The sequence below is a fragment of the Leopardus geoffroyi genome, chromosome B2 (genome assembly GCF_018350155.1).
Source record: "Leopardus geoffroyi isolate Oge1 chromosome B2, O.geoffroyi_Oge1_pat1.0, whole genome shotgun sequence".
Lineage (NCBI taxonomy): Eukaryota > Metazoa > Chordata > Mammalia > Carnivora > Felidae > Leopardus > Leopardus geoffroyi.
Window position 1 is genome coordinate 23513845 of NC_059332.1, and position 26835 is coordinate 23540679.

The 26835-nt window shown below is 45.5% G+C and overlaps 1 protein-coding gene across 1 annotated transcript; it reads right to left on the minus strand.

Moving 5' to 3' along the window:
* Positions 1–583: 583 nt before the first annotated feature.
* PPP1R3G (protein phosphatase 1 regulatory subunit 3G) lies at positions 584–2277 on the minus strand. The gene has a single exon (XM_045497542.1). The coding sequence runs from the start codon at positions 2223–2225 to the stop codon at positions 1194–1196; it is 1032 nt and encodes a 343-aa protein (XP_045353498.1). The 5' UTR covers positions 2226–2277; the 3' UTR covers positions 584–1193.
* Between the last annotated feature and the right edge of the window lie 24558 nt (positions 2278–26835).

Genomic DNA, 26835 nt, shown 5'->3' on the forward strand with positions numbered 1-26835 from the left:
CTTTATCTTGGCATCCACAGCATCAGCAGCTGAGTGACAAAGGCCAGTGTGCACAGCACCCATCTGGTTCTGACAACATGTACCTGTTGGGCATGCTTCATCTCCTATCAGGTCATCACTACCCATTGTGGCTCTGACTAAAGACAGAAAGACACCTGTCCATTCCACACACACACACACACACACACACGCACACACACACACACACACACCCTCCAATCACCCAACCACTGGCTGGAAAGTCCAGCTTCTCTGGCTGCTAAAGGCCCAGAGAAGTCTAGCAGCTATTATGTGGTCCGCCTATACAAGGGGGTTGAGGGCTGGTGACTGCAGCTTACACAGGTCTACGGGATTACTCTAATGTATCAATTGACCAACCACCTCATTTTGGCAGGGGACAGAACCCTCCTACAAAACATTTCAAAGAACATTTTTGCCCAGAATAGGAAATCTGGGCCTTTCCACATCAGAGAGCAAGGTTTGGAGGAAAGAAACTTGAAAATACTGTTAACTATTTGAGGAAGATCACCTGTCAAGACCTCCCAAACTCCCCAGGAGCTGAAATATAAAGTACAGCGTAAAAGAGTGTGCAAGTTGCCTTTACTTTTTTAAAGGACATGTGTACACATAGGCCCAAGTAATGTCCAGTCTGTGCAAACATCTCCCAGATCCCAGTTAAGAGAAAAGGACGGCCCAGCCCAGGCCCCACCCGGTTTTCTCAGAGAAACAGGCCCCTCTGAGAAGGCTCCCCTTCACGCCCACGGTCCAGTGCATTCTCCTGGCATGATGTGGCAGGATGCCTGTCCTTTCCCTGAGACTCAGGCATCTCCAACAAGCAGCAACGGCGAAAACACTTTGTCTATAGTTTTAAACAAATCCCAAGGTCTTACAATTAGGCGCAAGGGTCAGGAGACTTTTTCTTGGAGAAAGCCAGGGCTCAGAGTCTTGAGAATTTCTTCCCATTCTGACGCAGAGCGAGAATCCCAGAAGCAGCGGAGGAAGGCCTAAGCGAGGAGACAACGGGCGAGGAGTTTCGGTGCTCACAAGGCTCACTCGCCGGATCTCTCCTGGTGAAAGTCTGCCGTTGAACGGCTCCCTCCTTTCCTTCCCCGAGGTACAGGGCTCAGCAAATCGTCCCCGCAGGTCACCCGGTTGCTCTGGGGCGGCGCCCGGCCTGGAGCCCGGCCTTGGGGTCAGAGCGCGTCGGAAGGGCGCACATAGCGCAGCGTGTAGTTGGCCCCCGAGTTATTGTCCCAGTACTCGCCCTGGGCACAGCGGTAGCACACGGCGAAGTGGACCGCGGCGCCCGTTTCGTCCGCGTCTTCCCCCTCCTGGGGCTGCAGGCCGGGGGGCAGGCACAGCGAGAAGTGGAAGCGCTCGGCGCCTGGCTCCTCCTCGGCGTCCCCGGGCCCCCCCGACGGCGCCTCAGGTGGCTCCGCCGGCGGCTCGGGCTGCAGCTCGGCCGGCACGTCTAGGAAGGAGCGCCACTCGGTGAAGGTGTAGCGCACCGCCACGGTTCTCGGCCCGGGGCAGCCCAGCACCCGGCCGGAGCCCGTCACCTCCGCTCCCGAGGGCGCCGAGCACTGCACGCGCTCCAAGCACACGCGCTGCCGCCGCAGTCTCTCGGCGGCGGCGCTGGGCCCGGGAAGCTCGAAAAGAGGCCGAAGCCGGGGAGGCGGGGCAGAGAGGGCCGCGGTCGCGGCCGCCGCGGCCAGCAGGCCGGGGAGCTGCTCCAGGTCTTGGGTGCGCATGGGGAAGCTGCGCAGGCGGGAGAGCACGGCGGGCGGCACCTGCGGCTCCTCCGCCTCGCTGAAGTGCTTCACGCTGGCCAGGCTTAGCCCCAGCGCGTCCGCGAACTGCACTCTCTTCTTGCACTTGGCGCAGCAGCTGCCGGGACCGTGCGGCAAGCCCTCGGTCCGCTCGCCGCCCTCCGGGCCGAGCCCCAGGCCAAGCTGCTGGCGCTGGCGCAGCAGCTTGGCCGCCTGCAAGATCGGGTCCGCGGGCAGGGAAAAGGAACGCGGGAGACGGCGGCGGCACTCCAGCAGCTCCTCCGGCTCCTGGGAGGCGGCCTCTTCCTCCGAGGACAAGGGGTCAGCGTCGGGGCTCGGGGCTTCCGACGCGCCGCCGCCGTCGCCCCCCGGAGTGGGCAGCCCCTCGGCTGGCGGGGGCTCTCCAAAGAGCGCAGGTCCCTGTTTCTCCAAACTTAGCGCCCCCTGGGGCTCCATGACGCTGTCTGGCCCCGGGACTGTCTGTATCGCTTCTCCCTGGAGACTTAACACCTTGGGTCGTTGCAAGGGCGCGCAGAGCCCGCCCCTGGCTGGAGAAGAGAAGACAGTCCCACTGCGTAGCCCCGGGTTTTAGCGGCGGCGACCCGGCGCGAAGTGGGAGGAGGATGCCAGCGTGGGGCCGGCTCTGGGGATTGAACTGCCAGCGGCGGGGGAGGGCCCAGGGCGGGGAGGCGCAGGCCGTGGGAACACCGGGAACCTGGGCGGCGCGGGCCAGAGCTAGCGGGCGAGCTTCCCGAAGGCTGAGGCAGAAGGTGGAGACGGCTCTCTGGAAGTTGGGGGCTCCCTTTTCCCTCCCGCCCACCCCGGCGGGGCCCGCGTCGGTCCTGCCTCCGGAGCTCCTCGGGTGAACTGGCGCTCAGCTTTTGTGGACTCGGGCGCGAACTGCCTTCCTCCGGCGCGTCAAGTTGCCCCAGGTCTGGACCGGTCCGCCCTCTGGCGGGTCGCAAAGCCGTCTCCTCCCGGGTGTCGCGGCGGCCGGGGAAGTCCCCGGGGGCAGGCGCGCAATTAGGGAAGCTTGCCTGCGGGCAAGCGGACCGAGAGCGCCGAGCGCCTCCCTCGCTTTCTTTTCCTTCCTTCCCAAACTTCGGGGCTCCCGGGCTCCAGTCCAGCTCTCCCGCCGGCCCGGGACCGGCGCGCTGGCCTCGGCGCTCCCGCAGTGGCGGCGCCCGGGGACTGGGGCCGAGTCCGGGGCGGGGACGCGGCTCTGCGCCGAGAGCTGCCGGGAGGCCATTAGCTCGGGGCCCGGGAGCACGTCCCCGCTCCTCCCCCTGTCCCGCCCGCCGCGCTCCGGGGCCCCGAGGACCGGGGCCCCGCGGGACCGTCGCCGCGCGCACTGCCTCTCCCCGAGGCTCCGAGGGGCCTTGGCGTGCGCTAGGGCTGCGAGGCGGCTGACCTGCGGCTCCACCGGTGGAACGTGGAACCTGGGCACTGAGGAGACCTTCGGTAGTGAGTTTTTGTTGTTGGTTTTGTCTGTTTTTAAGGCTAACTTTACCTTGATCAAAGTCAGTGTCTCGCAAACATCAGCGCGCGTCGGCGTCACCTGGAGGGGTTGTGAAAACATTCCTGCGCCACCCTGGAGTTTCTGATTCAGTGTCGCTGAAAGTATTTCCAACAAGGTCATGCCGATGCTGGGCTCCAGGGACCGCATTTTGGGGACCTGCGTATAAACCTGTGTGGACGTGTGGAGTTACTTGTGTAAAAAGCTAGGGATTCTAGAAACATAGATACAGTATTTCAGGGGAAAAAAAGAAAAGAAAAAAAAAAAAAAAAAAGAAAAGCCAACCTACCCGGGTCATTTAACTGAGGCATGGTAACTAAAATACCTTATGGTCTGGCAGAATTTAAAGGGGCCAGCACCTTAGGCATTTTGGTGAGGCGGCAGGCATAAGATGGAGAGTAGGGAGTAAGGGTCATATTAATCACTAATATTGACTGAGCACCCAGCCATCAGCAAATGTTGGTTTGAACTGATCCTCCTTGCCTGATCTTATTCTCAGAGCATCATCCCTACTCTACAAGTGGGACATAGAGGTGTAGAAGGATTTTTCATTGCCCAGGCCTCACAGCTAGGTGTGGTGGGATTTGAACCCTGGGCAATGAAGAGGGAAGAGTTCTCCCATCACTAGGAAGCCAGGGCTGGGGGTGTGATGCTCCTGAGGAAGAGTCTCTGCCATCCTCCTGTTAGGGTGGTAGGTCCTGGGGTGCCCAATATAGAATTCCATGATTGCATGTCAACTTGGAAGCTTACAAGAGGCACGTGATACTCTGTGTGTCTCCCTGAACAACTCCAAGATTTGGGGAAGAAGACATTATTTTTACATTTAGGTAAATATTTACATATTATGGAGTTAAACACAAAATTTGAAAATTATTTGGAAGATTAAAATAGGATTTCAAAGAGATTTTGAGGTTGTGGTGACCCTTTGGGCTACTGCCCTCATCAAGGCCATGTGCCCACTGCAGGACAAGGGACTTCAGGAGGTGAGGTGCCTAAGGAGTAGGACTCAAGGAGGCGTCAGTCTCAGGGTTATGCAGGGCCCTAGGCCCAGCAACTCTCTTTTCTTTTTAGTGAAAGTGTTAGAACACCTCAGCCTCAGGGAGCTCTCAGTATATTGGAGGAGACCAACATTAATCAAAAAGCAAATACAGGCTTGGCCACACTAGCAGATGCTAAGAAGGATGCAACCTAGCCAGGGAGGCCTCCGGGAGGAAGGTGAGTGGGAGTGAACAGATAGGCCTGCAGGTAACATTTCAGCCCATAGTTGTATGGGCCCCATGTGGGTGGAAATGTGGGGAATGTGGGTGGAAGGGGTTCACATGGCGGAGGAGGCAAGGGGTCTTTCTTGAGTCTCTTGCATAAGAGCACTAATCCCATCCATGAGGGCCCCACCCTCATGACCCAATTACCCTCCAAAGCCCAATCTCCTAAAACCTTCACATTGGGGGTTAGATTTCAACATAGGAACTTTGAGGGGACACAAACATGTACACTACAGCAGACACATTGATTGTTTTGAGGTGAAGACAATTGAGAAACAGCAGATACAGGAAGGGCTCTCCTTTCTACCCAAAATCACGGCATAGATTTCTTGTACCAGGAAAAGGAGAACATTCTTATCATCAAGACAGAGTTGACACCAATTTGAATCTGGACAAACAAACCTACTAAAATAGACCTTAGCTTCCACTAGTTTCCCCATGTACTTCTGGGTCACTTTCCCACATTTTACCCTTTTAGCCCAGACCCTTTTTTCCTTCGTCTTGCCACGTCCCCTGACTTATCCATCATTGTTAAAATGGTACATAAGCTCCCAGGCCTATCCGTTTCTTTGGGTCTTCATTTCTTACACTGAATATGAAAGCCTCCACGTACACATAAAACTACCAACAAGAAATAAACTTTTTATGTTTCTCTCTTGTAAATCTGTCTTTTGTCAGTTTAATTCTTAGGCCCAAACACAGAATTTAAGAGGATAGAGACACCATATATAATATGTTAAAGTGTTACAAAAATACTTAATTTTTAAAGTATTTTAAAAGAGCAGAAACATTTTAGAAACGTGTCCCCTAACTCTTCTTCAGCTTTTTGAAGGGGATTGAGTTGATTAAGATAAAGTCACAGTGAGTTTTCAGGGGCTTAAATGCAACCATGGAAACTTCCTAGAAAAATGCCTTCTAATCTAAAAGGATCAAATTCTGTAGTGCCTTAGACTGCATTTTTCAGCACAACTGAAATATGGCAATGGGATGAACTTGCAATAAACTTGAAAAAAGCATTACCCTGCTTGCCTGGTTCATTTTTCTTTCTTATGTGTGCCTTCTAGCAGAATCTAAGAGGTCTGAGTACAACTGACTTGCTTCAAAAGTGGAAAAATAAAGCCAAGTGAGATTCAAATGATCTGCTTAACCAAAGCCAGTCAGCCACCCAGAGAAGGGAGCGCCAGATTGATATCTAGTATAGCCAGGGCTTGCGAATCATCGTGTGCTAAAATACTGCTCACAGCATCATACAACCTCACACAGCCTGATGGGATGGTTATGTTACCACAAGTATGGCAACCTGGAGGCCTACAACAATTCACTGAATTGCTCTGGTTACCCAGGATAGAATTTGCTGGGCCAGGATTTGGACTCACACAACCTACTGTCTGAACCCCGCTGCAGCCCTCTCTGGGAGCCTGCTGGAGGTAAGTCATGTTGCTTTTGGCTTAAAAAAAAAAAAAAAAAAAAAAAGTCACCAAGTCAGAAGGGGCCTTGCTTCCCACAACAGAGGAATGAGGAGTTAATAAGAAAGCCTTAAGGATGGAGTTCTCTATTTTTATTCTAAATTTCTTTGGCTTCTCTATTTCAATGAGTTTTACTCATGTTTCTGATCATCCAGGTTTTAACATGATTTGCATAATATATTCTAAGTGTAATTTGTAAGTTTCCCAGAGCTTGATTGGCCTAATACCCAACCAATTTTTTTTTCTGAAATTAACAGAGTCATTTAAACATTACATGTTAAAGAGCCCACTAGTATCAAGTTAACCTCCTATCAACACTTCAAGTTTTAGTATGTTAACTTTTTATCCTCATATCAATTTTCTGCAATGTGTAAGTCATTTCACTTACATTTAGTGACTTTTCTCATTTGACTTTGGATGACTGTAAATACAAATCATGATAAGAAGCATAAACAAATGTGTGAACACTTCAGTTCTTGGTATATGTGACACAATTCTAATGAGCATGCGAAACTCTGGGAGTGCAGGACTAATATCAATCTATTACTTCTGCCTGGCTCCCCAGAGTCTCTGTCAGCTTCTGGGAGGAGGCCCTTCATTAGTCCTCTCAACCTTCTTGTCCAGAGCCTCCCTGCTTCTTTTCCTCTGTGTGAGACAGAACTGAAAGGTTAGGGAAACTACTGGATTTGACATCTTTCTTTGAAGGGAGCAGGGAAGGACCCCTATGTCTTGCTGTCTCATAAAATGACAGAGACTTGGTCTCCTAATAGGGTCTGTGACAGCCTATGAGCGAGTGTAGTGGGCATGTGGCTGGCCAGCCCCACACACACCCCTCTGCCTCTGTTCTAGCAGGTATCCTACACACACTTCTCCCGTACTCCCCTCCAGAATAGCATCTGTCTGATCTCGGAGGAACACCCATCCTGCCCATGACTGGTTCAGGAATGAGCAAGTGACCCAGCCAGTAAGATGTGAGGGGGAAGTCTGAGAGGAAGCATCTGAGGGGCATTTCCTTTTTCCCAAGAGAGAGCCAGAGATGATGCATTCTCGTTTGATCCCCTGGACTCACAGCAGTTGCAACTACCTTGAGGTGAGGTGCTTACTGAGCATGGGAAATGGAACAGCCATTTTGTGATTTTGTGACTGAGCTGCTAAGTTGATGTTTCTCGATGGGAAGTCTCTTTCGCTTTTTGAACTGGCAAGTCTTTGCTGTGACCATTTATAGCAAACAGTTTAAGATCTTTTTTTTTTTTTTTTTTTTTTTTTTTTTTTTTTTTTTCCAACGTTTATTTATTTTTGGGACAGAGAGAGACAGAGCATGAACGGGGGAGGGGCAGAGAGAGAGGGAGACACAGAATCTGAAATAGGCTCCAGGCTCTGAGCCATCAGCCCAGAGCCCGACGCGGGGCTCGAACTCACGGACCGCGAGATCGTGACCTGGCTGAAGTCGGACGCCCAACCGACTGCGCCACCCAGGCGCCCCAACAAACAGTTTAAGATCTTTAACATCCATGAGCCCTGCCCTCAAAATGCCTCTAGCAGCCCCAGGAATGAGACAACCAAAAACATCCATCCTTTTGTTTCCAAATGAGAACCATGACACTCTGTCTTTGGACCTCTTACCATGTGAAAAAAAAAAAAAAAAAAAAAAATACAACCTTTTGGGGCACCCGGGTGGCTCAGTTGGTTGGGTGCCCAATTCTTGGTTTCGGCTCAGATCATGATCTCACAGTTCATGAGTTCGAGCCCTATGTGGGGCTCTGCACTAACAGCAAGGAGCCTGCTTAGGATTCTCTCTCTCCTCCTCCCCCTGCTCCTCCCCCTGCTCCTCCTCTGCTCGCATGCACACACTCTCTCTCTCTCAGAATAAATAAACTTTTTTTTTTTTTTAAGACAGCCTTTTGATTTAAGCCAGTTTAATTGAGCTTTCTCCTGGTTGCAGCCCAGGGTCTCCTAACAGGAAGGCATTTAAAAATTTTTTTTATTTATTTAAGTAATCTGCACATTCATCATGGGGCTTGAACTCATGACCCCAAGATCAAGAGTCGCATGTTCTTCTGACTGAGCCAGACAGGCACCCCAGGAAGGCATTATTATAATAATTTTGGAAGAATGAATAAATTGAGCCTCAAAGAGGTCAAGGAATGTGCCCAAGGATATCCACCAGCTGTGGCAGAACCAGCACGTGGCTCCAGATCTGACTTCAAAGCTTAGCTACTTCCTCCCTATCTGCTTCCTCTCCAGTCACATAGAAGTTACTCTGAACTTCACTATTCTGAATTTCTCCTTCCTGTCAATTTCCTCCAAAAGAACAAACCTGGTTAGTTTGTTCAGTGGAAAAATTCACACAACAAAGAAACAAAGGACGGAAGTTTTATGTGGAAAAAAATCAATAAATACAAAACATATATCTGTTTATTTATGTGTGGCATATTTCTGGGAAGACTCTGTCACAGGGTTTGCCTCTGGGGACTGGTGCTCAAGAACTGGGGCTATGAGGTGTGAGGAAAACTTACTCTCATTGTAGATCCTTTTGGACTGTTTGAATTCTTTGTCTTTTGAAAGTATCTTTTCATTGTATTAAACATTAAAAACTTTAAAGCACTTGTCAATAAATTTTGTGTTAACGTATGTTTGCCATAATCTTAAAAATATTTAAAAAAAGCATTCATAGCATTCAGCATTTAAGAATTGGATTCACCTGACTCTTCCCTCTCACTGGCTACATTTGGCTGCTTGGTCTTATTCCTCTGCCCATTCTTCCTTTTGTTATAGTGGAGCCATCCTTTCTTTTTCCGTATCACTATTGTTATTCACCTAGCATGACCTCCTCCAGTCCTTTGGTGCAGCCCTGGTGAAGGAATCTTACCTGACCCCTGCTTTGACACCATCTATTTACATCTCCCAACTATGGTCCAAACTCCTTACCCAGAAATAATCTGACTCCAACCACTTTTTTTTTAAAATGTTTATTGTTTTTGAGAGAGAGAGACAGAGTGCAAGTGGGGAAGGGGCAGAGAGACAGGGAAACACAGAATCTGAAGCAGGCTCCAGGCTCTGAGCTGTCAGCCCAGAGTCCAATGTAGGGCTAGAACTCATGAACCAGGAGATGATGACCTGAGGCAAAGTTGGACACTTAAGTGACTAAGCCACCCAGATGCCCCTCCAACCACTTTTCCATCCTCTCCTCTCTATTCATCTTAAGAAGTCGTTTTCTGCAAAAATCTTCTAGGAGTCCCCTGGGCTGATATAAGATGAGGCAGCAGAGCCCTAGGCCCTCTGCTCCACATCTAGCTAAGAAACTGTTCTTTTACCTATTTTACATATTGGGATTCCCCAACATGATGTTTCAGCAAAGAACTCCACAGCAAAACAATATCACCATCATCACCATCATCACCATCATCATCATCATTATCACCATCATTACCATTACCATCTTCACCATCATCACTATCATCATCACCGTCATCATCATTATCACCATCATTATTACTATCACTAGCTTCACCATCATTACCATCATCATCACTGTCATCACCATCACCATGACCATCACCACCACCCTTATCATCATTATCATCATCATCATCATTATCACCATCATTATTACCATTACCATCTTCACCATCATCACTATCATCATCACTGTCATCACCATCATCACCATCATCATCACTGTCATCACCATCACCATGACCATCACCACCACCCTTATCATCATTATCATCAGTATCATCATTATCACCATCATTATTACTATTACCATCTTCAACATCATCACTGTCATCATCACCATCATCATCACTGTCATCACCTTCACCATGACCATCACCACCACCCTTATCATCATTATCATCATCTCATTATTACCGTCACCATCTTCAACATCATTATCATCACCATCACCATGACCATCATTATTACCATCACCAGCATCATCATCATCACTATCATTCCCATCATATTTTAAAACCATAATTTGCTCTAGAGAAAATTTTTCCAAAATTTCTTCCCTTAAAAGTGCTTGTGCTCTTCTCATTACCTGGAACATCCTACCCCTATCTCCACTTTTTGAAATGACTTGGTCTTTAAGGCAATTTCCAAATTTTACTTCCTTTATGACCTTGTTTTGGATCAACCCACTCAATAATGGTGACTTTTGCCCCAAGGCAGATTTGCAGAGAAACTACTGAAGCTTAAGTGTTATTTGACCCCTCTGATGTATTCACAGTCATGCTTTCATATAATTTCAGGAGTAATGCATTTTAACCACAATTAGTTAAGACCACTTGTGTGAGGTGGTGTTGGAGCATCCAGTAGCATTTTGGGATCCAGATGAGGGACTTATGAGTTGGGGACACATCTTTCAGTTTAATGGAGTATGTTTAGACGGTTCACAATGTCTCTTTAAGGTACTATTAGATGTCTGGTGTCAGAATGGCTTCCAGGATGTTACTGTGGCCCACTCTGTCCACTCAGCCAGTGGTGTGATGGGAAGGTACAGGGCCAGCATCCACAGCACCACCTTCAGGTGCTGTGGCAAGCAGCAGCCACACAGCTCCCAGGGATCCTGCCTCCTGATGTTCAGGCTATAAGGAGAAGAAAACTTTTCTTCTAAACTACTGGGTTCGCCCCTGAGTTCCTGCAAATTAAGCTGACAAAAGATAGATTGACAGGACAAAAGAAAACAGTTTACTTACATGTGCAGCACGCATTCACAAGGGTGCGTGTGATGAGGAACTCAGGGTGAGGGGTAGTGGTTTGAACTTGGGCTTAAACATCATCATAACAAAGAACAATAAACTTGTAGAGAAGCGACAAGACAAGGGAAAAGGGATAAATCCTTTTAGAAGTGGCTAACCTGGGAAGACAAATATATAGGGAAAACATAGCAGATTAGTGCTGTTTTAATAAGGTTTATTACATAGATTCTTCCAGTGCTGTCTGAGCGGTTAAGAATCTAGAGTCATCTCCTGGTAAGAAGAGGGAAACACCTTTACAAATGGAAATTTATGTTGTGCTTCTGGCCAGATAGGGGGAGGGCAGAGAGCTTTTTTTCTTTGTCTGCTGTTTCTTAATTTTTTTCAGTTCAAAATAATCCTCATGCCAAAGTGGCATATTTGGGGTGTCATATTCTGATGCTCTCCAGTGTCTGGTGTAATCTCCTTTCCTTGAGTGTGGGTAGAGCCTAGGGCCTTCTTCCTCCTGAATAGGGACAGGATGTCACTTTCATGTTAGGTCTTCTGCTGACACTCTCTGGCTCTCTCTCTTACTGATGTTCTGAAAAAGCCAGATGCCACGTTGAGAGATGTCTTGAAGGAAGAAGCTCATGTGGAAAGGAGGGTTTTTCTTTTATAGTAATTACGTGGAATAGAATTTATTAGCTTCCTGCATTGGTAGCCACAAACCTATAACACATTTTTTACAGCTGCTGTGTCAAAGACACTTGATGGGGGGTTTCCAAAGTTTTCCCTCTCCACCACCCTGAAATTATGTAAGTTGCAGCCCCATATCACTGGGATCTGTCCTCCAACCTTTTTTTTTTTAACTGTTTTTTTCTTTAATTTAAAATGTTGATGTTTTGTTTTTCAGGAATTTCTTGCATAATTTTGATTCTTAAAATATTGAATTAAAACATTATTTATCTTGATTGCTGAGGGTTTTTTTTTGGTCTCCCCTTAAATTTTGTGCCCCAAACCAGTGCCTGTTTTACTTCACCAGGGTCCTGACTCTGCTTATTGGAGGTGGTTGAAAAGTAACCCAAGACACATTTCCTTCCTTAGTGGTACTTCTTGACTCCTTGGGTTAAGGTTTAATTTAATATGGTTTTGAAAAAAAATGTTTAATATATATTCTTACATAGTATGTTTTTATATTTGTATATAATGTATAAATACATGTATGTTAAAATTTTCTTCAAAACCATATTAAATTAAACCTTAACCATATATATATTGTCACATATCTGCATACACAGAGTATCATTGAGAAGTTATCCCAAAAACCATTAATAGAGCATGCTACAGGAGAAGGCAAGTGACAGGGGGAAACTTGCCTTAGAAAATGTGTTTTTTAATTTTTTTTTTTTTTTAATTTTTTTTTCAACGTTTATTTATTTTTGGGACAGAGAGAGACAGAACATGAACGGGGGAGGGTCAGAGAGAGAGGGAGACACAGAATCGGAAACAGGCTCCAGGCTCTGAGCCATCCGCCCAGAGCCTGACGCGGGGCTCGAACTCACGGACCGCGAGATCGTGACCTGGCTGAAGTCGGACGCTTAACCGACTGCGCCACCCAGGCCCCCCATGTGTTTTTTAATTTTTAAAGGAACATTTCCTAAGATAAATGTATTTTTTCCCTTAATACAAAAGCAATACTTACTCACTAGGGAAAACTTAGAAAGTATAGGTAAAGTAGGAAACAGAAAGTATAAATATACATAATGTCATCCAGCAATAACCCTGTTAGTATCTTAGTGTTTATCTTTTTCAATCTGACCCTTTCCCCTCCCTCAGACCCAGAGTTTATTGCCTGCTTCTCTGGCGTGCTTCTTAACATTTATATCCCAGTTGGGTCTGACTTGTTTCCAAATCTTTTCTTCAATGAGTGCATCTCTGCTTGGAGAACAGGGATTGTGTCTCATTGGTCTTTGTGATTTTCCTGGAGTGTGGAATAGGAGGTTTGGTCTGAATAAGGACCTGGGAGACCATGTCAGCAAATTATGTAATCTCCGTGAGCTGTTTCCTCAGCTGTAAAATGGAATAATGTTAGTGCCTAACTTAAGAGAATCCAAGGGCGCCTGGGTGGCTCAGTCAGTTAAGCATCCGACTCTTGATCTCAGCTCAGGTCTTGATCTCAAGGGTGTTGAGTTCAAGCCCAGTGTTGGGCTCCACACTGGGCATGAAGCCTACTTAAAAAGAAAGAAGAAGTCCAGGGAACCTGGGTGGCTTGGACAGTTAATCTTCTGACTTCGACTCAGGTCATGATCCCGTGGTTCTGGAGTTTGAGCCCCCCATTGGGTGGTGTGGCTCTGTGCTGACAGCTCAGAGCCTGGACCCTCCTTCAGATTCGTGTCTCCCTCTCTTTCTGCCCCTCCCCTGCTCATGTTCTGTCTGTCTCTCTCTCAAAAATAAACAAGTATCTAAAAAAAAAAGAAGGAAAGAAGAAGAAAATCCATATGAATTGCTTTCAGCAATTATTTTCTAACATGACCTATATCATTAGCACAGTGCATTCATTAATTCAGCACACATTTATTGCATGTGATTATGTGCCAGACACTCTTCTAGGTCTGGGGACAAAACAGTCAACAAAACAGTCACAAATTCTACCATCTGGCTGGGAGTGGAGACAATATACAAAATTTACAGCATATCTGATCATGATAGGTGCTTTGGAAAATATAAAGCTTTACACATAGGTACTCATATTATGTATTTGTTGAGTCACTTACTATTCCCTAGCCTATTCTCCCTCACTTTCTGTCCCAAGTTCTGCTTTCCCATGGGATTAAATAATGCACATAGGGTTTAAACTCTCCAGACCTGCAGTGTAGACCGGCAATGGATCCCAGGTAGATGACTGGTCAGGGCTGCAGCGTGGAAAAACCAAGCCAGAGGTCATACAACATTTGTACCTCTGCCATCGGGAGACACCAATAGGTGTTTTGACGTGGGTTTTCTTCCAGATGAGCACACTGTTGTACTACTCTTAATTTGCACTCGGTTGTGATCGATAGTTACTGCTCTGTGAAAGTCAGGACAGTAAACAGCAGCTCTGGCCCCTGTGTGGGGTGAGGATGTGGGAGGTGCTGGCTGGGAGCTGTTTGACCCTTTTGTCACCAAGTTGTGGCTCCTGTCCTGGAAATTTCTCGCCCTGCCTGCTGCTACAGGAACCTTTCAGGGTGTTGGCCTTTTCTCCCCTCCTTCCCCAAGCCATTTGCTGTTACCATTCAAGACTAGAGCCTCAACTGGGACCTCACAAAATGAGTGGGCAAATAGACAACACCATTGGGAGACAAACATTTTTGTAAATAAGCAAAGATTAAATGTATGAGCCCAAGCCTACAATAAATCAGAGTGGGAGGAACAGATTTTATTTTTAAGGGAAAAAATTAAACTTAGAGCATATCCAACACTGGATCAATGTAGGGTGTTCTTGTAAGAGGATTTTAAATATATGGAAGTCAATTTATTACTACCATATTCCCATAGCCAAGCATTAACTAATGTGCACACAAATTTTATATCTTCATACTAGGCATTCATACTTTTATTATTCCATTATTATGATGGTTAAAATTCCTCAACACAAATTGCCCCAAACTGGCATTGGATTTGTTCTAATACTGCTTACTTTATATGGGTAAAGCTTAATTGATTACAATTTGTAATTTTTCCTTTCGCCAAATATAAAGTTTTCCACAAGAGTTACAAAACAAATCCATGAATTGCACGATATGATCGTCAGCCTCCAAAATAGTCCTGAGTGATTCTTGCCTCGTGGTATTTAATCCCACCCCACCTCCCCATCCTTAACTGTGGTACCCAGCAGATTGTGGAAGTGACTATGCATGACTTCCCTGCTAGGTTATAAAACACACTGAGGATTCCCCTTGCTCTCCTGAATCACTTGCTTTAGGGAAGCCAGCCACCAAGTGGTGAGAACATTCAGGCAGCCCCGTGGAACAATCAACATCAATTTGCTGGTCTTCTGGGCAAGCCTCCTTGGAAGTGGATCTAAGCCTTCAGATGACTGTAGCCTTGGCTCATACCTTCAGTGCAGCCTCCTGAGAAACTGAGAACAACCCAACTAAGCCATTCCCAAGCTCCTAGCATGAAATCTGTAAAACAATAAATGTTTATTGTTGTTTTATGATACTAAATTGGAAGTAATTTTGTTACACAGCATAGATAATGTAGTCTGTGTGCATAAGTGTCTATAAATGCAGAAGAAACATCTAGAAAGATGCACATGGCAACATGTTAAACTTGGAGGAGGTGGAGTGGTAACAAAGAAATTAATGTTTATCTGCGTTGCTTTAATTTTTTCTTCAGATGAATATATGTATGTTTCAGTTATATAAGTAGAAAAATAAATTTAAAGCCAAAACTTTAAAGCAATCAAGATGTCCTTCAGTAGCTGAATGTGAAACTGTGGTGTATCTGTACAATGCAATATTATCCAGTAATTTGAAAGCCACAAAAGGGCATGAAGGAAACTTAAATGCTGAGTGAAATAAGCCAATCTGAAAAGGCTACATACTGTATGATTCCAACTATATGACATTATGGAAGTGGCAAAACTACAGAGACAGTAAGATCAGTGGTTTTGAGGGTTTGGGGGAGGGATGAATAAGGCAGTGTACAGCAGATTTTTAGGGCAGTGAAACTATTCTGTATGATACTATAGCAGCAGCTACAGGTCATTATGCATTTGTCCAACCCATACAATGACAACACCAAGAGTGAACCTTAATGTCAACTATGGCCCTTAGTTAATAATAATGTATTAATGTTGGCTTGTCAATTGTAACAAACATGCTACATTAGTGCCAGATGGTAATAATATGGGAAACAGTGGGGTGAGGGGCTGCAGATATATGGGAACTAATTCCACTTTCCACTCAATGTTTCTGTAAACCTACAACTGCTCTAAAATATAAAGTCCGTTAATTATTTAAAAAACACTATAAATTTTAAAAGATGAAGAAAAACAAGTATACCAACACAGATCTCACATCCAGTTTGCCAGACACCAATCAGAGCCAGCTGGAATAGCAACTTCCGTGAGCAAGGTGGGAAGATTGACTCACCTGTCACTCTTGTTTCTATCAATGGTTTGTTTTTTTTGTTTTTGTTTGTTTGTTTGTTTTGTTTTTTCCAGCCAGCAGATAAAAGTTCAAAAACTTTATGGAGAATAGTCCAAAACCTGGATCCCTTATAGGCATGTATTGTTAAAACTTGCCCCCCAAAGCTAAAAAGTAGATTGAGAATGGACTCCTGTAATGTTCCAGGAGATTCTGGGCCAGGGAGAGTCCACCAGATCTGAAGGAATGTGACTTATAGGTCTCTCTGCAGAGCTTCAAGCTACTAGACAGCTCCCATTGGACCACTGCTCCATCTAGGCAGGCCACAGTCCTTTTTCTTGGAGGCAATGTGTGGCCAGCCAATTCCTGGGAAGCAGAACAGTACCTGGGTCAGGTTACTAACGTGCTGGTGTGAACAGAGATGAAGAGAATTGCTCAAGGTCTGGGGAAAATGGGGCAGCGGGAGGGCACAGCTTTCCTATTGTTGGAAGTATACCAGGGAATGTGTTGCCAAGAGAGGCTGGGCAATCATTAAAAGGATTGATCTAGTCTCTGGAGATGGCTCCCCCATCACGGTCCACAGTGGTTCCTGACATGAGATCTGGTGGGAGGTAATGGCACACTTTCAGGAGTATTCTTGCTCATTTACTGCACAAATAGCACGGTGCTGGTGCTGGGATACAGAGATGAGCGAGCCCAAATTCCCGGGGCTGTTGGAGAATTTATTCTAGGGGGGCTCAGATCATGTTTACATGGTGAATGATGATACTCACTATGAGGAAAACAAAGTAAGGGGGAGGGGGAGGGAGGATAGAATGAGTGGAAGGTGCCATGATGGATACAAGGGGATCAGGGAAGACATGGGACCTGGAAATGGAAAGTTGGTTAATGTAGTTGCAGAGAAGGGGCTCCAATCTCCCCAGAATAACACCTGGCTCTCCCTGGGAGTGCAGCAGACCGGTAAAGCCCAGCCTTGGCCATCTCCCCCTGCACTGTTGCATCACGGGACCAAGGCTTTGATAGATGAAATGGACCTCCCTGTCTCTGTAGATTGTGCCATCCTAAAAAAAAGTCTAAGCGTGCTGCCCACCTTACTCCATTTCAAGAATGCTACTCAGGACAGCTTCGTATAGAAGAGGAAATGCCCACAGAGATTCTTCCTGTGCCTCTCGAGAAGGGGTGCAGAGAGATGGAAATGCGTTTGTTGGAGGGCTGGTTTGTAAGCAAACAGTTTCAGAGGCCTGGTGGTGGGCTGGCCACACCACCCTCCTCCATGGTGCCCTTGACCACAGGGACATCGGTGCCACATGGGTCCTACCAGGTCCCTTCCCGTGTGACTTCCACTTTCCCTTCCCCTCCTGGCTGTGGAGGGCTTTGGTGTGCCCCCAATCCAGTAGTCACACACTCATGAGGAACCACAGATTCTAAATTATGCAGTGTCTCCATAAGGACACAACATCAGAAATCCACTGACAGAGCTGGGAACTCATGTTCATTTGCACAGAGAGGTAAGTTTTGTCCTGAGAGTCACCCGGGACTAAGGAGGTGGTGAGTGAAGGTTTTATTTGTTTGTTTTGTTTTGCTTTGTTTAAAAAATTTTTTTAACATTTGTTTATTTTTTTAATGTTTTTATTTATTTTTGAGACAGAGAGAGACAGAGCATGAGCAGGGAAGGGGCAGAAAGAGAGGGAGACACAGAATCTGAAGCAGGCTCCAGGCTCCGAGATGTCAGCACAGAGCCTGACGTGGGGCTTGAACCCAGAGACCAAGATATCATGACCTGAGCCAAAGTCGGACGCTTATCCAACTGAGCCACCCAAAACAGCACCCCTGTTTTGCTTTGTTTTTGAAGAACCATCCTTAAAGTGGATGAACTTTCAATGGAAGAGAATAAGCTACAGGCAGCTCAGGGGCAGCTCAGAATAAACAGAATAACTTCTTTTTGTGTTAGCTCCATACCTCTGGCCCTACTTACCTCAGCCCTTTCTAAAAAAGAGATCATAAATTAAATAAAATTGTGAAGGGAGAAGAAAAACAGGTCATGAGATTGAGAAAAACCAAGTATTATCAAGAAATTAGAATAATTGTATTTTAATCCAAGCGAAGGGAGACAAAATTTGTGCTCAAAATATCAGTACTAAAATCTTACTTTTATATGAAAGTGCTAGAGTTAGTTATACAAAAGTTGAGCCATACGCACGTATAAAAGGCCTTCATTTCCAGAGAATTACCAGAATTCCAACGTCCTCAGTTATGGAGGTTCTGGGTGCCGCAGCTCTGCTTCACACTCAAGTCTCCCAAAGGTTTGCGGTACTTTGTGTGCAAACTCATTTTCTTGGGTTTCTGGGGGAGTTCTGTGAGCCCTCGGTGGTAATACAGAAGAGTATGAGGTTTCCTTCCACCAGCACCTCTGGGCTTTCACTGGTCACGGGCCTGATTTTGTATTAATTTCTCAGGATTCAATTCTTGTGCCATGCAGGTATTGGGTGCAGACCCTGTCCACCTCACCCCCACATATGGCCCAGACCTGTCGTTCTTCTTTCCCTGCCAGTGAAGCTTAGGAGAGAGGACACTTTCTCAGCACTTCTGGCTGATGCTCCGAGCACCACATCTCACAGATCATGGGTGTTAGCTGTAGCCCTCAGTGCCTCATGCTGGGATCCAGCCCAAACTCTTGTATCAACTACTTCTTACCGCTTGAGTTCTTTTCTCTCTATACTTTAAAAAAATTTTTTTTTAAATGTTTATTTTGAGAGAGAGGGAAAGAGTGAACAGGGAAGGGGCAGAGAGCGAGGGAGACAAAATCCCAAGCCGGTTGCACACGGCCGGCACAGAGCCCAATATAGGGCTCAAACCCACAAACCATGAGATCATGACCTGAGCCAAAATCAAGAGTCAGGTACTTAACTGACTGAGCCACCCAGATGCCCCATCTCTGTTTTTCTTTTTTCTTTTTTTTTTTTTTTAATTTTTTTTTCAACGTTTATTTATTTTTGGGACAGAGAGAGACAGAGCATGAACGGGGGAGGGGCAGAGAGAGAGGGAGACACAGAATCAGAAACAGGCTCCAGGCTCTGAGCCATCAGCCCAGAGCCTGACGCAGGGCTCGAACTCACAGACCGCGAGATCGTGACCTGGCTGAAGTCGGACGCTTAACCGACTGCGCCACCCAGGCGCCCCCCCCCCCATCTCTGTTTTTCTGATACCAAGAGTTTACATTCCATTCACTCAAACTTGGTTATGTAATAAAAAGAAAGAATTATTTTTTTTTCCTCCAACTTAAAGCAATCAACTTAATGAGTATGAAACATAATTTGACAGGGAAATGAGTGTATTTTATCCAGGATTAACCCAGGGATTTGTAGCAGGAGAGGAACCCTAGGCCTCATTCTCATCTGCCACGTTGGTGAAACCCAAGTGTCCATGAACAGGTTAATAAAGTGAATAAGTGATAATACAGTAATAAATAAATGGACAAATAAAGTGTGGTATATACGCACGGTGGAATATTATTAGGCCATAGAAAGTTCTGACACATGCTACAACTCGGATGAACCCTTTGTTCTTAGTATTGTTTCTTAGTATTTTGTTCTAAGAACTTTGTTCTTAGTATTTTTTTTTTAATTTTTTTAAACGTTTATTTATTATTGAGAGACAGAGAGAGACAGAGCATGAGCAGGGGAGGGGCAGAGAGAGGAGGAGACACAGAATCCGAAACAGGCTCCAGGCTCTGAGCTGTTAGTGCAGAGCCTGATGCGGGGCTCGAACCCGCAAACCGCGATATCATGACCTGAGCCGAAGTCGGATGCTTAACCGACTGGGCCACCCAGGCACCCCTGTTCTCAGTATTTAAGAGTCTCTAAATGTCCATCAACTGACAAGTGGATAAAGAAGATGTGGTTTATATATACAATGGAATACTACTTGGCAATGAGAAAGAATGAAATCTGGCCATTTGTAGCAGCATGGATGGGACTGGAGAGTATTATGCTAAGTGAAATAAGTCAGGCAGAGAAAGACAGATACCATATGTTTTCACTCATATGTGGATCCTGAGAAACTTAGCAGAAGACCATGGGGGAGGGGATGGGGTAAAAAAAAAATGTACAGAGAGGGAAGGAGGCAAACCATAAGAGACTCTTAAACTCTATCAACATTTTCAAAGCAAATAGTTTTGACCTAAGAACTGTACTTTTAGAACTTTTCCTATACTCTCATGTGTATGTACATATTTTACCAAAGAACTATTTGCAACAAGAAAAGATCAGAAACAACCCACGTGTTCTATAAAAAGGGGACAGATTCAAACATATTAATATATTTTTATATTACTAATATATTATGTACATCTATAATCTGTGTTATTGGTGCAGCCCTTACAAATATTGGGGTAATTCTTTGCATGCTGATATAAAACAATCTCCAAGATATGAGGTTAAAAAGAAAACAAAAGGTCCAGAGCTTTGTGAAAAGCAAGCTTCTATTGGGTCAATAGAGGGGGAGAGTATGTTTATTATATGCATAGACCATTTCTGGAAGGAAACATGAGATGCTGGTAACACTGTTTTCTCTGGAGACAGGGATTAGCAGACCAGAAGTCTTGCTTGATTTTCATTATATATATACTCTTTTATCCATTTTCATCATGTGCTTTTATTACTTTTCCAATTAAAGACAGTTAATAAAAAATCAAGGAAAACAAGTTGGAAGCGGGAAATTTTTACCTTAAAAATAAAGGAAATTAAAGTAGAAAGATAAAAATGGAAAGCAAACAACAGACATTGAAGCAACTTGATATACTCAAAGAGTGTGGTGATACAGAGCTGTAAGACCAAATATGATATTGATAAAACAGGAAAAATAACAGGGAACTAAGAAAGGAAGGGAAAAGATAACTGCTGGAGGCAAAGCTGAGTCCTCTTTGCTGTCTATAGGCTGGAAACAGGTCCTCTCCAAGGATACCTGAAGCTGAGCCAACTGCACAGCATCCAGGCAAAGTCCAGAAGCAGAAAAAGGCATTAAGGACAGAGGGAGTCCAGGCTTGAGGGTAGGACCAGTGTGTGACAGGGAAGCTCCTCCAGGCCACTCTCTCTAGCACTGGTGCTGTGGTTTGGAGAACGATGGTTGAGTATAGGGTGTAAATTAAAAACCGTGCCCTTAGAGCATCCTGTTCCCATGGAGACAATGGGCTTGGACAGGTTGTTGGGGAAGTGGTTTGGGCAGACAACCAAAATTTGGTTCTTTTTAATGTTTCTTTGTTGAACTTCTTATTTTGTTCTTGTTTTGTTTTCCTGATATTGTTAAATCATTTATCTGCTTTCTTGTAGTTGTCTGAACCCCTGTAGAACAATTATTTTGAATTTTTTGTTCAGCAATTCCTACATCTCTGCTTCTTTGGTGACAGTTACTGCAAGTTTACTATATTCCTTTGGTGGAGACATGTTCCTTGATTTTTCACGATCCCTGTAGCTTTGTGTAGGTGTCTGAAGCAGTCATTTCTTCTAGACTTTATAGACTGATTGCAGTAAGGGAAGCTTTCACCTGTGGATGGGGGCATGCTGGATTGTGCTATGACCCTGGGTCTAATGGTGTATGGTGCCAAGTTTGGGGGTACATGGCAGCACTGGGTCTGAGGGGGCATGATGTCTCTTTGGTTCAGGCCACTGGGATTCCCAACATTAACAACTCTATGGTCTTGGGTGAGAACTTCAGGGAGTCTACAGTGGCTGCAAGAGCTGTTCGTGTCTTCAGCAGCACTTCTAGCTACCAGGGACCTCAGCGGGCAGTGGTGGTGGCCAGAACCATAAGTGTGCACACACTCAGCGGTGGGGGTCAGCTGCACGTGCCTATGTAGTGGTAGGGGCATCACAGACCACACACGTAATGATGGGGGCCAGAGCAGATACTAAGGGCTGGGGCCAGCTATGAGCCCACCAGAAACTGTGGGGACTCTGATTATCAGAATGCTGTCCTTCAACTGCATATGCCCCCCCCACCCCCGCCCAAGCAGGCACACTGCAGTGGAGGCCAGTGGCAGGAATCAAGCAGGGGACATCCAGGTACACAGCTGAAGAGCAGGCACAGTGTTGTTGGCCAGTGATGGAAGGCCTGCAAGCAACGGGGCGGTCTCTATTTATATGCTCACCTGTGGCTTCACATTCTTCCCCCATCTCCATCCCCATCCCCAGAGCATGCACACTGTCATAAGGGAAGGTGATAGGCATCAGCTTGGTATCATATAGATGCATATCTGGCAGGGCTAGCCCTCAGTATGGGCACAGTTAGCAGAGGAAATTGTTAGCAGAGAGAGGATTCTAGGCTAGTGTCTTGTACTCATGCAGAGGCCCAAGCTGGTTGCAGGCATGGCCCCAGGGCTCTGGCAGAGATGAGGAGGGATTCGGGTGACTGGTGTCTTACACTTGCACAGCTGTAGCCATGGAGACCTCGGATGGCTGTCATTGTGGTTCCTGTCTCTGGCAGGGGCAGAGTGGGGAGGGAATGAGGAGGGAATTAAGCAGCTAGTGTCAGGGAACAAATGTGATTACTTGTGGGGTAAAAGCTGGCAAAATCTACAGGGGGTCAGAGGCAGCTGTGCTGACCATTGGCTTTGCAATGGCGAAGTTTGCGGAATTTGTCTGCAGATTGGGTCTCTAAACTGCATTTGATCTCACTGTGTGTCTGCTAATCAAGCCACTGCTCTTCCTCCTTGTTCCTAGCCAGCTCTATAGTTTCGGGTTTGCCGGTCTAGTTGGGGTGGCACTGAAGCAAGTCACTTACACAACGCCCCAAGAGGCTGGAAAAATTTGCCACTCACCCTGCTCTCTTCCCAGATGAGAGGAAGTCCTTCTAGCTGGCAAGTTCCTTCTTGATGCACAGTGCCAGCTTGGGGAATGGGATGATACAAGCAAATAAAATTCCCAATTATTCTCAGTTATTTTTGTTACACTGTGTTGCTGAACTTCCTAAATGGACCTTAGAGGTCTCCCAGAACTGTTTTGGTTTGTGCATAGCCGTCCAATCACCGATCTCGTGGGATGATGGGGAAACTGGGTTCTCCATCACCTTTTTTTTCTGCAACTATTGATTCCTTGTAGGTGGTGATTCCTTTCTCCCTGCTGCTTTCAAGATTCTCTCATCCTTACACAGGGGCCATGGTAATACCATCCACATTGTTCCTGTTTCAGTATATGTGCTGCTGAAGCGAGCTCTCAGGATTCTTTGTCTTTTGATAGTTTGATTATAACGTCTCTTGGTGTGGGTCTTTTTGAGTTTATCCTACTTGGGTTTCATTGAGTTTCTTGGATGTTTATTTTCATGTCTTTAATCAAATCAAGGACGTTTTCAACCATTATTTCTTCAAATAATCACTTTGCCCTTGTCTCTCTCTCCTCCTTCTGGGACTCCCACAACATGAATGATGGTCCATTTGACTGCATCCCACATGTCCTGTAGTCTCAGTTCATTTTTCTTTAGTCTTTTTCTTTTTATTCCTCAGGCTTGAGAATGTCAATGATGCTGTCTTCAAGTTCATTGCTTCTTCCACCTGCTCAAAGCTGTTCTGATTCTCTTTCACACATTTTTCATTTCAGTTATTGTAGTTTTCAGCTTGTGGATTGATTTTTATATTTTCTATCTCTTTGTTGATATTTATACCTTGTTCATACATCATTTTTCCTGATTGTGCCTAAATCTTCTTTTAGCTCTTTGACCAGCTTCAAGACAATTGTTTTAAGGTCTTTGTCTAGTAAACTTGCCATCTGGTCTTTCCCAGGAATGGTGTCTATTCATTTTTTTTTCCTTTGAATGTGTCATACTTTCCTGTTTCTTTATATATATATATATATGCCTTGTGATTCTTTTTGTTGAAAACTGAACATTTGAATCTTATCATGTGTTAACTGTGGAGTTCAGATTCTCCCCTTGCTGGTTTTTGGGTTTGTTTTTATGGAGATCAGCCTGAAATGTAAACCTAAGGTCTTCTCAGGCCTTTTCTGAGCCTGCGTCTTTCCCTGGGTATGTGCTGTAACTTTCTTTTTATTGTTTTTAAATGTTTATTTATTTTTGAGAGAGAGAGAGAGAGAGAGAGACAGAGACAGAGTACAAGTGGGAAAGGGGTAGAGAGAGAGGGAGACACACAGAATCTGAAGCAGGCTCCAGACTCTGAGCTGTCAGCACAGAGCCTGACACAGGACTCGAACCCACGAACCACAAGATCGTGACCTGAGCCAAAGTTGGACGCTTAACTGATTGAGCCACCCAGGCGCCCCTGTGCTGTAACTTTTAAATTCATATGTGTAAGTGTATATGTATTCATATTTTTAAATGTGTATGTGGTTGGGGCACCTGGGTGGTTTAGTTGGTTAAGTGGTTGAGCACCCAACTTTGACTCAAGTCATGATCTCATGGTTTGTGAGTTCAAGCCCTGAGTCAGGCTCTGTGCAGATGGCTCAGAGCCTGGAGCCAACTTGGGATTCTGTATCTCCTGTCTCTGCCCCTCCTCTGCTTGCATTCTTTCTCTCTCTCTTAAAAATAAATAAACATCAAAAAAAAATGTTAAATGTGTATATGGTTGCTTTTGAATGTCCCAGTCCTTAAATGTCTAGCTCCCAAAATGAAAAAAAAAAAAAAAAAAAAAGGAAAACATGAAGGGGAAAAAGTCTCCCTAAACAGGTGCCAGCTGTTTAAATCCCCCTGAAACTGCTTTGGCTGGAGGAGGTGAGGTTTGTAAAAATGGCAATGAAGACTACAACAATGTCGCCATCTCTGTGTCTGCACATCTGCAGTCATAAACATCAATCAGTGATCAGAGACAGATCCCTGTTATTCAGAGGGCAGGGTCCTTATCACCCACTGTAGCTCTTGTAAGTGCTGTGCAAGCTGTTTCAGGCTGCCTGACAGGGGCCTGGTGGGTGGGGGATGCTACTGTGCTAGGAGTTGAAGTTGACCAAAATTAACTACAACTTACCTTTAAGCCTTCCTCTAGATGTTGCAAGCCTTCAGTAGACTATCTGGTTCTAAAATAGCTCTGCCACTGCAATTGTTCTGTACGTGGGAGAGGGTCTCAGGATGCTTCCTACTTCACCATCTTCCTGACGTCCAATTTTTTTTTAAAGAGATTCCAAACTTTTCTGACAAAAATTTTCTTTTGAAAAAGAGATCAAAATTAGGTTCTCAATCCGAGAGGCCATGTATTATTATAATGAGTCATTATTCCCATGTTACAGATGAGGAAACTGAGAGTTAGAATGGCCAATACCTTTCCTGTTGAAGGTTCTACAGCTGTTCGGTGGGAGGCACCACACAGTCTAAAACTGATGATCTCAGCTGCTGTGTTCTTTGGACAGGGGATAGTTCTGTGGGTGTAGCAGGATACAAGACAATCTCAGTCACAGCAAATAGTGTACATTATTAGCTAACTTAGGTGGGAAGCTTGGGCCCCTATGGATTGCGCTTTCTGAGGTCAGTCTCCCTACTTGCCAATGCCTTTGGACCTGAAAGAAGAGCCTATCCTCAGATGCTCAGCAGGAGCTCCTTGTTGTCTGTGGAGAGGAGAGAATGCAGGCTCCCCCTTCAGGAACACAAGAGTCCTCTGGGGCCAGAGATGGCGGTGAAAGTCTGGTTATCCTGACAAACATCAGGCCTGTCTCACAGTGGTGATGCCCATGAGATCTTCATTGCCTCACTGCTCTTCCTTTCAATGCTGGCTCTTCTTTCAACCTTCCTTTTCAGTGAGCCCTCTCACATTTCCCTCACTCTGCAACTGAAACTCCCACTGTCCTCAGCTCTCTGCACAACTGCCTCCCCAAAGGGAGCACTATCTCCTTGCTCTCCCTGAGGGAATTTCTTCCCTTGCGGCCCTCTGGAGCAAGTTCTGCTAATTCTTCCATACTTGTTCCCCAATTTCATGAGCTCAGAGGGACTATCAGCTTTCTGTCTCTTCTTATTATCCCTTTCAGGCCATTACTTACCTTCTTTTAACTACTGCTCTCATCCCTTGAGACACACACTACTCAGCTACACCCACCCAACCTCCGCCTTGGGCTGCTTTCCTCCTCCTGGAATCACTGTCCATGTGGGGCTCTGCAGTACAAAAATCACAAGATGAAGTAGGGGTCCATGATGGAAAGCCCAGAATGCCCTCATGGAAACACATTGTCAAATAGAGCCTGTCTTTAAATGTAATGTTGCCATTCTGCTGAGCCTAGATTGTCATGAAAAAGAGAGCCATCATATGGAAAAGTTCCTACAGAATCATCAAGATTTGTCACTAAAATTTCAGTCTATCATCAATATTCTATACAAATCCTAAGACACAGATGCTCATAACTCTAATGGGAAATGAAATGTGTTAGTTGATGTTGAAACTAAGTGAGATTGAGTTTAACAAGGGCATTCATTAATCAGAATTTATTAAGCATATACATTGTAGAAAACTATTGAAGGAGAGCAGTGCTGACTGATTTTTAAGGAATCTTCAGACTCTAACAGAGACCTCAGGTTGGAGAGAACTTCACTACCCTCACCAGGGCACAGAAACACTCAGCAGGACTCCAGGCTATCCATAACTCTTTCCACTTTGGGACGCTTGATGCTATTATAACAAGGAAAAAACGAACAATATGTTAGTGTTCAGAACACACGTAAAACTTGAATTGCCTTTTGAATTTGACACCTTTACCAACAATGGGTCATGTGAACTTTTGGGTTTATATGGGTTACATTTTTTGAGGCTTACCAGATGAGACTTTGGATCTAAGATACAGTGCTCAGCTATATCTTGGATTAAAATAATCACTGCAAGTCCAATCCAAGAATGCATCTTCACTGCCATATTATTGGATTTATAGTGCTCCAGACACAAGTGGATCAGATACAAACCATTACGGGTTGGAACAACCACCAGAAAAACAGGGAATATGCGGAGACTTCACCAGAGTGGGAATCAAAATTTTAAGGCAAACCCAAGCTTTGGGTTTGGGAAAGTCAGCTCTTAGCATTATATAAGTTCATG